Below are 13,346 nucleotides of genomic sequence, written 5' to 3'. Positions count from 1 at the left end.
GAAAGTACCAAGGAACATTTTAGGGACAAAAAACAGTACCTGCACCCATTTGGAAAGAGAAAGAGCCATTTCTGACAATGCTCATGAGACACTCCTCAGAGGTTGCGAGCGGATTCGTTTAACAACCACAGTGCAGCCCTGTTGGTGCAATCTGGAGAACAAATACTTCTGCAGATGCCATACTGAGCACCCTAGTATTGACTATAGATCAGACACATTAAGACCAGCCAAGAATTAGGATTAATGTCACAAGTTTTGAAAAGCTTATAAAGGACTCTAACTGCTTATTCATAAAATAGTGAGGATTTTCTGAAGCAAGCTAACAGCATTCAATCTATTTTAAATTCCCATGGCTTGGAACAGAGGTAAACTCAGGTCATTCACTAACAATTGAAGAAAACTCACATTAGTTGTAGCAACATTATCAACATCTCTTGAGAGTACTGTTTTATTTCTTACCATTACAAATTAGGTGCAGAACATTTCTAACGCACATTTTTCAAATTATGGTCACTACACTGATGAAAATTTAAGTATTGGCTCACTGGAATAAGGGAATGCCATTCTGCTTCACACAAATACTATTTACCTTCAACAGGTGATAAGAAAGCACATAAAACTGTAACTCTTATGATAGAAAATGTGATAGCAAGCATTAGGTATGGGAAATGAAAACATTGGTAGTATGAGTTGCAAAAAAAAAGCCAACTTATATTGGACAGCTTTCTTTGTACTGGTCCACAAAACTGTTCCCACAAACCTATTTGATTATGCTGACCTTATAGTCATTACTTATGAGCTGAATGTTCTTGTGCTTAAATTTACTAGGAATTGCTGCGCTGGACAGTAAAGCATCAGGAAAGATGGGAGTCCGAGCAGTAGTCTACTACATGAGTACTACAATCATTGCTGTACTGATTGGTATAATCATTGTGGTCATCATCCACCCCGGGAAAGGTACAAAAGAAAACATGCACAGAGAAGGCAAAATTGTGCAAGTGACAGCAGCAGATGCCTTTCTTGATTTAATCAGGTATGGCTATGATATTGCATATTTTCTGTACCAATGACAACAGGGATATCTGTATTCACAGGAGATGTATTGTGAATACATTTAGACAGTGACTGTATAAACTAGCTACATTTCTTTCAGCTATGCAATACCGATATCTCTAACACTTACAATGCTACAATGCATATTTCTATATTCTAATCAGGCTGTTGCAAGGGAAGAAGCTGCTTCTAATACTCAAAGAAAGAAAGATTCTTTCACATACAAAATACAGATTTCTGTTCTGCTATCTGCATGGGTCTTTTCTCCTCCTTCCATAGCACAATCCTTATTACCAAATTCCTCTGCTTTCTTTACTTCCAACTTTCAAGAATTTTCACATTTCACTTCAAGCCCTGATTTAGCTATTCTTCCATGCCAATCTGGGTTTGTCTACTCAACCTTTTTAAATTGTATGGATGGGAAATAAATTCCAGGAACATGCAAAATGAATGCTTGAAATAGAGGGGCACAAATACAAAATTTTGTTTTCTCCTTGCTCAGAGACTCTGCAATACCTCTTTTCTAGAGTTAATATGTCGTAGATGTATTCCAAGGAGTAGGGAAACTGAGGTTTTGAACTCAGGAGCTTTTCCACAGGTAAAGCCATCAAAATTTTGTGTTCCACTAACCCATTTGGAGAAGCCAGAGACATGGAGAAAGGCCTCCAAGAGTCATGCTGCCAGGAAGGGGGACTTCAGAAAGATCCATGAAGAGGTTTGCACTCAGATTCCTCAAGATTTACTCAGTTACGCTGACTCTAATCCCCTCAGAAATATCACCATTTTGAAAAGGAAATAAACAACCTCCCACGTGTAACAACCATGTAAACACATATACTGTTATATGTGTCTGTGTTATTATTAAAGAATGCTTCGACTTCAGAGATATTTATTTTTTTAATCATAAGGCACTAAATTGAGTTATGAAAGTCATTATTTACAAGGCTATGTGACTGCAAATGTTTTTGGGAAACAGAAATGCATTATTAATAATTTCTTTATTAATCTAGGTTCAAAATAAATAAATGTAAACTTAAAAGTTGGTACCAATACATAGAGCTTTGTTCATGTGACAAATTAGCTCATTTTCTGCTTCATTGCAAGACCTGCTATGCAGTATTGGATCCAAAAATTATAACTGACATGATCTATCCAACCCTACTGCATTTTGTCCTGATAAAGCTAACCAGGCCAATTCTGTATGCAAAGCTCTATTGTTGTATGTAACTATGCACAAATATATATCCATCTTAGGGTTCCTTTGAAAATTATTTGGTCAACTATTTAATTGGCTGTGCCACTACTTAAGATGTTATTAGAGTCATATTATTTCTCATATAGTTTTCTTTCTCTTTCACAGAAATATGTTCCCTCCAAATTTGGTGGAAGCTTGCTTTAAACAGGTATGTACGTTGTTTCCAGATCATATTAAATCTGAAGATATGGGGATATGAAAACTCTTCAGAGACTGGAAGATGCTAAAAAATGGAAAATGTGCATAGGTTAGAAACTGAGGCAACAGTTTTTTTGAATATCAATAATAGAATTAAACAAGGGGACCTTCCATTACCTGTGATAGGAATGCATAGGAATGTTCTTACTTCATTGCTTCCCAAACTCCTCCCTCATTAGCCTAACAAAGTCCTAACATAAAGTATTCTGCAGAGAAAGTAATAGTAACTGGTTACATACCTCTTCTAAAAACAAGACATCATGGATCCAGTGAAATTTTTAATGTGCCTTGTTGTAACTTAATTACTTCACACAGAATCCATAAGCAATCTCTAACTGACAATTTACCAATTGTTACTGTAGCAACCAAATAGGCTGGAATGTGGAAGTAAAAAAGCAAGAGTACAAAGTAAAAGCTGAGAAGACGAGTTGAGTTACAGCAGGAGAGAATTTAAAATAAACAGTGACATTTTCTTTAGTCACACCATGACCACTGAAGAGCACTGACTTTCTACATTAAAGATTTGTTTAAGATTAAAGATAAACTAGACACAGGTCCAAAACCAACAAATACTATCCTGTTGTTTTTAACAGATTATGATGAACTCAGAATACTGATGCAAAAGGGCAGTGTGGAAATGGAAAAACCTAAGCTAAACTAGGAAATAATTCAAAGAACTTTATGCAATTAAGTCAGGAAATGACATCATTTTCATCTCAAAATAATGAAAAAGTTAGGGCTTAAAGTTACATAGCTGGTTGCAAGTATTTTTAATAAGTCTGTCAAGTTGGGAAGTTATTACCTGTAATGGGTGAAAGCAATCATACTGCCTGTTGAACTGCAATTTCAAAAAGATTTGGGAGTAGGTTTTAAGTAGCTAATAATTATTAGCTTGATCTTGTTCTGCTGAAGGCTACAAGTACATTGATGGAAGGAGAAAATTTTTAATAACAAACAACAACAACAACAACAACAAAAGTAAAGAGTAACAAAAGTGTCTGAAAAATGGATCAAACCAGAATTACTTATAGCCTCCCATTCTAATTGTGCTGATTTTGTATTTTTATTTTCTTTTAATGTGTGTGTGTGTGTGTGTGTGTGTCAGAGATGTGCAATGGTTTATTGGACTTCTGTGAAACAGAGTTTTTAGTATTGTATGGGAAGTGAAGAAGTTGAGCAGATATTTTTATTTGGTTATTTTAAGAACTATAAAGCTTGGGGTGAGGAGGACCCTCTGGAGATAGCTTATACAAGGTGCTGAACTGAGATATGGGGTGCATATCAACAGGTGTTTTTATGAACAACATTGCCACAGGAAATACACTGTAAAATTTACAAATTACGTAAAAGCTGTTTTGAGTTAATTAACAAATGCCTAAGAAGGTGGTATGGCTCAGCACGTTGTACACCTAGAGGAAGTATATGCATAATAATGAGTAAATTTACTCTTTCAAAAGTTGACATTGGAATTACTATGACTGAATATAAACTGGGAGTTAGTATAAGGTTTTTTAACTAGAAGGTTTTTCATGGTGAAGTCTTGAAAAAATCTTCAGTTAATGGGAATGAAATAGCTCATCTGTTTTTAATGAAGATTCCTACCACAACAGGAAATTCAATTCAGTGCATAGCAGTCCTAAATCTAAGCTGTTAATTAAAGATGTCCTGTAGATTCTGTTTCTATTACACATCCCCATTTCTCACATGCTTCACAGCTGAAAGGATTTTCCCAATAACAGTTCAATGAATAGGAAATGTTTAATGAAAGTTTTTTCTGACTTTCATCAGCAGATCTCACTGGAATATACACTCCACATTTAAATCAGATCTTTTGATGTATGACGTTCACACATTGTGTCTTATAGCATCCTCCAACATGTTTCTTTCCTGACAGAGATCTGCACTGAAATGCAGTGGAAGGATTTTCCTTCTTTCTCATTATTACCACCATATACAACCTCTAATGACTGTTAAGACTCACAGCAAATTTTGGACACTACATACCATATCAATAGCAAGTATATTCCAAGCCAGTTCCACTAATGCACCAAAGATGTTATCTCTATAGACCAAACATTATTCAAATCTTTAACATAGAAACTTTTACTTTCCTTTGCATAATTCATTTTAGTGAAAAAAATTGGTCTTTTAAATGTGGAATACATTTTATGCATAATGAGAATTGTTATTGAGGAGTAGCCAAGATGGAAAGGGCTTCTAGATGCAACTAGGACAGCTTTTGTGACATTGCTGGTGATAGAAGAAACTGGAAGAGTAGGACCTCAGGGCTCAATTAGAAAGTATCTTGATGGATTTTCTATGCTGCTTCCCAGTTAGTCTTCTTGTCCTTTGACTTCCTTTTACTGTATTTTCACAACAAACCTGTGAAGCAAACAAAACTGCCTCCACTTGTTTCTCCACCTCTTGCACTTCTTCCTCCTCTTCCTCCTCCTCTCCTGAAAATGTTCATTCCAGGAAACAGGAAGAATAGCTAAGGAAATCCTTGTTCAGACTGTTCAGCTGGGACAGTCTGAACAAGGATTTCCTTAGCTATTCTTCCTGTTTCAGGAAGGAATCACAAGATCCATTTCAGGCCTAGCTGATGCTGTTCATCACCGCACAGCAGGAGGGGCTCAGGGCACATCTTTTCCTAGCACGTCTCATTAAGAATAATAACTTGGAAAATGACAGGCTTTGGGTTCATTTTATTCTTCACAAGTTAACCTCTTTCTGCTCATGAAAGATCTGTTTGCACCCTGTCTCTACCCATACCCACTCCAAGTAACTAAGTGGCAGGTAGGGATCACAGGAAACAGCAGAATATTAAAGCCTACACTGGCTATTTCCATACGACATATGATGCTACTTTTTCTATGTGCAGCTTTTTTCAGCAACGAGAATCTAAAAAGACTGATGGCAATATTCCACGCTTGTCTAAAATTAGATAATTTTGTTTAAAATATTCTCTATAGTCCAGTATTCACTCCCAATTTGGGGATATGCAAAGAAACCTTGAGATTCATCTTTCATCTCTGACTACAGCTTTTCATTTCTCTTACCATGCTAAATTCAAAGTTGCTATCTATTACTTGTATGAAGCCTGCTTCATGGGCAGAAAGTGCTTTCTATCCGACTACTCTTTGTGCTGTGCTCTAGGGATATATCAAAAGACAAAAGAAACAAAGAGTGAACGTGGGACATCAGGAGAAACAGAATCAGTCTAATAATTTGGGGGAGGAAGTCATTGTGTTGTGAATAGGTGGAATTTGATGCCAGCTGAAGCTTAAAGTTCTGGAAAGGTGTATCTGATAATTGCATTTCATCTGAGCTGTTTCTAATTAATGTTCTTTCCAGAACTCATTCTTATCAAGGGGATTGGAAGTGTTAATTACACTTTAAGACAAGACTACTGATACTGTCTATTCCTCATGATAGTATTAGCTGTTTGAGATGCATTTTAACCTGTGACATCAACTCTTCTGCAGAAAATCTCAAACGGTTTCACACATGTCCATAAGGACAGGAAAAAATGAATCAGGAAGACAGGGTATATTTCAGTCTTATTCTCATTTATCTCTATTTAGCCTTGCATTTAAGGGCTAGCAAACCTATTTTTTTCCAAAATCATCACTCACTAAAAACTAATCACCACATTGACCTAGAACAGATAACACTAATTGTCATAGTACTGATAGTAAACCATGAGTTTTCAGAGCATTTACCAATGCAATTACATTTTTCACAAGCTAAATGGTAGCATGTGCTACTTCCATAGAATATACTGTTGCTTCTTAAGGTCATGCAATGAATTCAAATGAGATATCTATGAGTATCTTGTACCCCTAGTGAAAAAAAAAAAAAAAGTTAAAGTGCAAACATTCATTTATGCAGTTCATTATATTATAATGAGTAATTAAATCTATTGCCTATTTCATAATGAGATAGCTTAATTTAAAATAATTCTAAAGCACTATACTGTCTTGCAACTAATTCCAGAAACTACATTATATAATTTTCTTGCATATAAAGTTGTTAGTAGGCTATTAGTATTATTGTGTATCAGATAGAATTTTCCTTGCTACCTGTTTGCTTTCTGTACGTGAACTAAGGGACAAAGTATGACTATTTTGAATCTAAAATCTTATCAGGCAAAACTTTTTTTGCCTAGTGACACTGTATAGAAGACTCTTCAAAATGACAGGACCACAGTGAGGTTGTTTAGTCTATCACAGATTATCAGTGTAGGTGTTCAGACTCCTAGTAAAACACAGCCAACTCTCCTGAAAATCCTAAGCGTATCTGTAGGTTTTATAGGAGCAGTTCTTCTTTATCTATTTTCTTCCAGTACTAAATAATACAAAAGAATGAGAAGTGTAGTGTGATATTAAAATGTCAGAATGGCCAGGGTTGGAAGGAACCTCAAGGATCATGAATCTCCAACCCCATCTGCCACATGCAGGGCCACCAACCTCCACATTTAATATTAGACCAGGCTGCCCAGGGCCCCATCCAACCTGGCACTTCCAAGAACGAGGCGTCCACAAACACTTCCAGGGATGGGGCATCAGTTTGAGGTACATGCTTTTACTTAAATTTCCAAAGACAGCTGATAAACCTTATCCCAGCAAGATTCAGTAAAGATCTGCCCGAAAATATAAATTTCATAAAAACTCACGAAATGATCTCTATCAATAGTTTCTCTGCAAAGCAATGATACTCTCAGATATTGCCTTATCTAATTCACAATCTTTGATATTTTCTATCCTTTTTAAAATATTCTTTTGTCCTGTTGCTTTCTACAAACTGTTGGCTTTTTCACCATTTCACATTGAGATTTTTTATTCCTTTTATATTTTTTTTTTTCAGTGCTGGTTAAGCAATCTTCTACTTGGCTTTCAGCATCATCTGAAAAAAGTACTAAAAAGAATAAACTTCAACCCATACTTTTTCCTTTGCAGTTACTGTATTTAGTTTTCCCTAATTTCCTTTGCTTCACCAGGAAGTTTCTCACGATTTTTTGATAGACAGCTTTGTGCACAGTAAAACAGACACATCAGTGAATTTATCCATAACCTCATTTATCACTAATGAATGAAAGGCCAACACAAGTGACTGTTTTAGAGCAAATAAAGGTTGCTCTCTGAGTCGTGTGCTCAAATTCCCATTTTGAATTCAACTCTAAAAAAGCTTTTTTCACTGCCCTCCACCCTGGGAAGAATTCTAGAAAGACTGCTCTCCCTAGGGTAAAGCCAACATTTCTGAATACTTCATTTTTACCAACACTGAGTCAACAGAAAAGATCAACAGCTATGTGTACCAGTAGTACACAGAGTACATAGTAGCAGCAGAAAAAGGAAGACCTTGCTGAGAGAAGTTCTAAAATCTGTATAATCGCCCCTAAAAAACACCAATACAATGGGCACCTTCCCATTTGGACAGAATTCCAGAAGGAGCAAAAAGAATGAAGAAAAAAAAAAGAGAAAAAAAAGAGAGAGAGAGAAAAGGAAAAGGAAAAGGAAAAGGAAAAGGAAAAGGAAAAGGAAAAGGAAAAGGAAAAGGAAAAGGAAAAGGAAAAGGAAAAGGAAAAGGAAAAGGAAAAGGAAAAGGAAAAGGAAAAGGAAAAGGAAAAGGAAAAGGAAAAGGAAAAGGAAAAGAAATAATTACTGTAACCTAAGATGATTTCTAACTGCCTTTCCAAAGAGGTCAGAAACGTCATGTGATTGTGCTTTCTCCTCCATTGACAAACTCTTTCTCAGTTCCCCCTTATAACATTGGAACCCAGTATCTCCAATGTAATTGACACAGGAGTAGATGTCTTACATAAACAAAAATTGTGTTACTGATGAAATAAAAGCAGTTTATGGCTTGGTACATAACCTGTTGCAACAGGCAGCAGACAGCACGCATCTAATACTGTCTAGCAGCCCTACTATGTGTTGCTTTTGACTTACTCAAATAGGCAAGAATAAGAAAAGAACCTGGGGATAATTTAGGAGAATCAAGGAGAAGTCAGTAATTGTGTACCTAGGGAGAACGAGAAATAAAAGAAAATTCAGTAGAAAATTAGCCTTTAACTTCAGTCCTCATTAAGAGATTACTTTTTTATGTTTGTCTAATCTGCATGTCTGTCCAGCATAATTAGACCCTTCAGATGTCTGAAATAAGAAATGTCTACCTATTTTTGTTTTATTATATATAATAGCTAAGAGAAATAAAAATATTTGTATTACGAAGCCATCAAAATCCCCATTAAACCTTAAAAAAAATAACAGTTAGAACTATTTCATGTACAACTTTGGACAAGAGTCCCAACTTCAATGTTGCTCAACTTGTGGAATTCAATTTCTTGACTTGATTCACTTGATTCACCTCCACAACCTATACAAAAAAAAAAAAAAAAAAAAAAAAAAAAAGGAATCACGTCCAAAGGAATAAAAATCCAAAGACACTGAATAGTCTTGACACCTGTATCCCATTACTTTAATATGATATTTAGTATCTCAAGATAAACTAGAAATATTTCATGAGTTTTATTTAGTATTTCTTGTGCTCAAAAGAATTTAATAAGGATAGGGCTGAGGGTTTTTTTTGAAGGCTGAAACAAATATTCAGGGTACATACACATTTCATTTTGGAAAAGTAGTAGGTGGTGGAAGACTGGTTGTAGAGATTTAGTTTAATTAGAGATTTTAGTTTAAGTTAGAGATAATTTAGATTATAATAATTTAGATAATTTAGATAATTTAATTAGAGATTTAGTTTAATTTAGAGATTTTTAAACTGATTTCCCCATTCACTAGAGGAACTATTTAAATTAGAAACTTCTAAATAAACAAAAATGGTGCCTTTTTATTGCATAGTAGAGAAAACTAATGGCTTTTTTCATAGCAAATTTCTAATTTCAGGTTAAAGAATTAGGAAGAGTAGGTATGTTATATTTAGACTACTTTGTCTATTTTTTACTCATTCAAAAACAGTTGGAAATATGTTTTTGGGAATAATAATTATTTATAAAAAGGCAAATTAAATATCAGTAGATTTATGATAAATTCACAAGTGTGACAAGTGTCTTCAATTTCAAATTGTGGGAGAACAAGTCCTTAAATCCAAAGGGTGGAGATTTAGCTCTTGAGGTCAATATGTGTTTATATTGCTTTCAGGAAAGCCTGTTTTCGTCACAGCTTACTTTATCAACAAGTATTACACAGAAATTCATGTGTTCTACAATGGAATTTAATAATTTAATGATATGTGATTTTTACCACTGTTTGAACAATTCACATGATTTCCACCTTTCTGTTCTTCTCGTTTTACCAGTTCAAAACTAACTACGAAAAGAGAATGTTTAAAGTAGATATCCCATCCAATGACACATCCACAGTGGCTTCCATAATAAGTAATGTATCAGCAGCAATGGAAACCCTCACACAAATGAAAGAGGAAATGGTTCCTGTTCCAGGTTCTGTAAATGGAGTGAATGCCCTTGGCTTGGTGGTTTTCTCAATAAGCTTTGGCCTGGTGATTGGAAGCATGAAGGAGCAAGGTCAGGCCTTAAAAGACTTCTTTGATAGCCTTAATGAGGCTATCATGAGACTGGTAGCTCTAATCATGTGGTAAGTGCCTCTGATAAATTATGTATTAAGTTACTAACTTTATTCTTTCACTATGGTAGATAGAGTCTGTTTGGCAGAAAGTGGTACAATATGAACTTAACTGAATTGTACCTTTGTTAATGAATCCCTAAGTTGTAGTTCTGTATATTTAGTCTTACAGTGCGTTTGGCTTTTTACCCTGAGAAGAATCAGGATCTTTGGCACAATATACCAAGCTTAGTACTCGTTCTATGTCTTCATAATGCGAGAAGCCAAAATAACATGCTATCAAAATTTCCCTATCATCTACTCAGACTTCACTAGAGGAAACCAGCAAACCTCTCTTATAATCTTATTTCTACACAACAAGACCTTGCTACCATTAGTTTCCTAAATAAGTAGATCCTGCAGTTATGTAGTATGTAAATATGTCCTTGCATTGTAGCTGCACAAAGATATACATATTTTTTGCTTCATTTCCTGTGTTCAATAGATAATTGAAACCTATACATTTTCCTTCAAACACATAGAAATCCTTTTCAAAAATGAAATCTTATTTTCTGTCATGTAGAAGGTTGATTTTGAAAAAAAGGCTGAAATATCTTGTTGCCTTCTTCACAATCCCCAAAACCTCAAAACCTACACATACTTCTGTAGTACTAACTGCAAAACTAAAAGTGAGTATATTGTAAAATTCTTCTAATCCAGAAAACATCTGTGCAAATCAAAATTCTTTTCTCGTTATTTATAAGCACACTTAAGATACCAAAGCAAAGGATAGAAAATGTTACTTCTACACTTCAACATGGATTTTATGTTTCAAAGTGCGATTAAGATATTCTAGAAAATGATATTCACTGATAAATTAGTGTAATAAGACAAATGGGCATTTATGGAAGTGGAAATAGGGCTGTACCAAAAGTTCTGCTGTAATAATAGAACTATGTTTCTGTAGATCTGTAGAGTTTTGTGCTGAGTGCTAACTCCTTTATTTGTAGCTGTGCTTACTGATAGGAAGTAATATATATGACCACTCATGTTGCTACCCCACAGTGCCATGACCTCTGCCGTACAGACAGATTCACGCTAAAGTATTTATGGAGTGCTCCACTAGGAATGGACAGAAGCATCTTGAAATCATTGGAAGAGTGAGTTCTTCCTCTGCAACATAAGAAACAACAGTGGAGAGAGAGTGGAGATGGGCACTTGGCATAATCTCTAACTGTGTTGAATGAGACTTCATTCTAACAGGCAGAATTTTAACAGAATTTGATAAACCAGCTTTTAAATGATAATTGAATTATGAAGGAAGCTCATCTCTCTACATATGAAAGCCTATTGCTGGAAAATTTTGAGCTGAAACCGTTCTTCTAATGATTCTTCCTTTCCACTGTGGCGTCAGTCACGTGTCTGGCCAATCCAATTTTCCTAAGTGATTTACATGCATTTTTAAGTTATTCTTCAACACTTTATGTCTGAAAGGCATACTGTGCTCCTCTCACATTTGTCTTACCAGATTCTGAATCTAGCAGAGCCTATCAAAAATGTTCACACTGTGGTTTCATCCAAGTTGAACTCTTAATAGTCCAACAGTTAAACTCTAGAACTGATTCTGAATTACAGTCATCCAATTAGTAATATCCTACCTTCATGCACATATACAAACATGTAAAAGATGTGAACAGGGGAATGTTTTATATTGTTCATTACTATACTAATTTGATTTCTTATTTGCAGGTATGCTCCACTTGGAATCCTCTTTTTGATTGCTGGAAAAATTGTTGAGATGGAAGATATGGGTGTGATTGGTGGTCAGCTTGCCATGTATACTGTAACAGTTATAATTGGTTTGCTTATTCATGCTGTCATAGTCCTACCTCTTCTGTACTTCCTAATCACTCGTAAGAACCCTTGGGTATTTATTGGAGGCCTAATCCAGGCACTAGTCACAGCTTTGGGAACATCTTCCAGGTATAAAACAATATTTTATGGCCAAGTATATATTTGTTAATATTATTGTTTTAAGAAACACTTTCGCCTAATGCAACCGGTTGACTTCACTCTGAGAGATCCTTATATCATTATATTGACTCAGACTCTTATTTTTATTAAGAACTCCTGAACAGATACGAAATTGATGTGTTTGGTGATGCAGACTGTACGCTGGACCCTTTGTGACATTGGTTAGCCTATGTCTTTGAGTTCTGTAGGTAGTTTTTAATTGTTGGTAAAGGACAAAGCTGACAAAAGAAATCTTATGCATATCAAAACAGAGAAGCAAGAATGAAGGCTCAGAGGCATTTGTGAGAGAGCTCAAGAGTCTTGGCAGGTGATGTTCTATTCTAAAGATCCTGGACCTGCAAGAGAAAGGCCCCTTTGACATTGTTCCATGTCAAAGGGACTTCACGTGAACAAATATCTCTTTCCATCTGTGATGAAAGAAAATGTTGTTGAAATCAAATATGTATTTCCTAAACCATATCCAGATGATAAGCTATTATGACTATTAGAAAAGAATCTTAGTAAATTTTGTATTGCTTTTGATGCTCTTGAGGACTTAGAAAGGACTCTGTCATCATAGTTTCAGTTAAAGAAAGACAGCTACTGTTGAAACTGACTCTTCCTTAATTGGCATCTTGATGTCAGTCCTTGCAATGTATGGAATGTTTAAAAGGGAATTTTCTTAATGATTTTAAAAGGAAGATAGTGCAACTAAAGACAATCAACATAGTTCAAGAGAAAGCAGTGGCAATTAAAACAAATATCTAATTTTATCAAAACTTAACTTTGGTGGGTAAGAGTAATAATGTTAAAAGTGTATTTTCCCATTTTAGCTGCTTGAGATTCTTAGTAGGAACCTAACCAACCTACAGTTGCTGGATTAAGACAGCATAATGCAAGTAGATTTAAAAACTATTCAAAATTCAATTGTACGTTGACTGTCATCAAAGGGATTTTCTAGCACAGTCTTTACTGCCCTTCTTCACACTTTATCAGTATTTTTATTTCGTCAGTATTGATGAAGTTTTCCAAGTCTGTGAAGAAGTTAGCAATGAAGAGGTCATCCAAACACAGTAACCTGGATTGCTGAAAAACCCCTTCAGTGTGATCAGATGAGAGATTGGAGAGATGCATCTTTAAGAACAGAGAGCCAAGTCCACTCTTACAAAACAGTCAACTAGTCCCAGAGGATCAGGAGAACCTCCAATATTATATATGCCTTGGCAGATATATATATATAATATTCT

The 13,346-nt window shown here is 35.2% G+C and overlaps 1 protein-coding gene across 2 annotated transcripts in view; it reads left to right on the top strand.

Moving 5' to 3' along the window:
* The window catches only part of SLC1A3 (solute carrier family 1 member 3), a 59,875-nt gene that overhangs the window by 42,513 nt on the left and 4,016 nt on the right, over positions 1–13,346 (top strand). For both annotated transcript variants that reach the window (XM_090130498.1, XM_031609130.2), the window contains 4 exons: positions 829–1,033; positions 2,414–2,456; positions 9,824–10,119; positions 11,836–12,069. In XM_090130498.1, coding sequence (XP_089986624.1) covers positions 829–1,033; positions 2,414–2,456; positions 9,824–10,119; positions 11,836–12,069 — 778 coding nt within the window. The remainder of the gene's footprint in view (positions 1–828; positions 1,034–2,413; positions 2,457–9,823; positions 10,120–11,835; positions 12,070–13,346) is intronic.

The sequence above is a fragment of the Phasianus colchicus genome, chromosome Z (assembly GCF_987193195.1).
Source record: "Phasianus colchicus chromosome Z, bPhaCol1.hap1.1, whole genome shotgun sequence".
In the NCBI taxonomy this organism is placed as follows: Eukaryota; Metazoa; Chordata; class Aves; order Galliformes; family Phasianidae; genus Phasianus; species Phasianus colchicus.
Note: the sequence above shows the minus strand (reverse complement) of the source record. Positions and strands in the feature narration are given on the sequence as shown.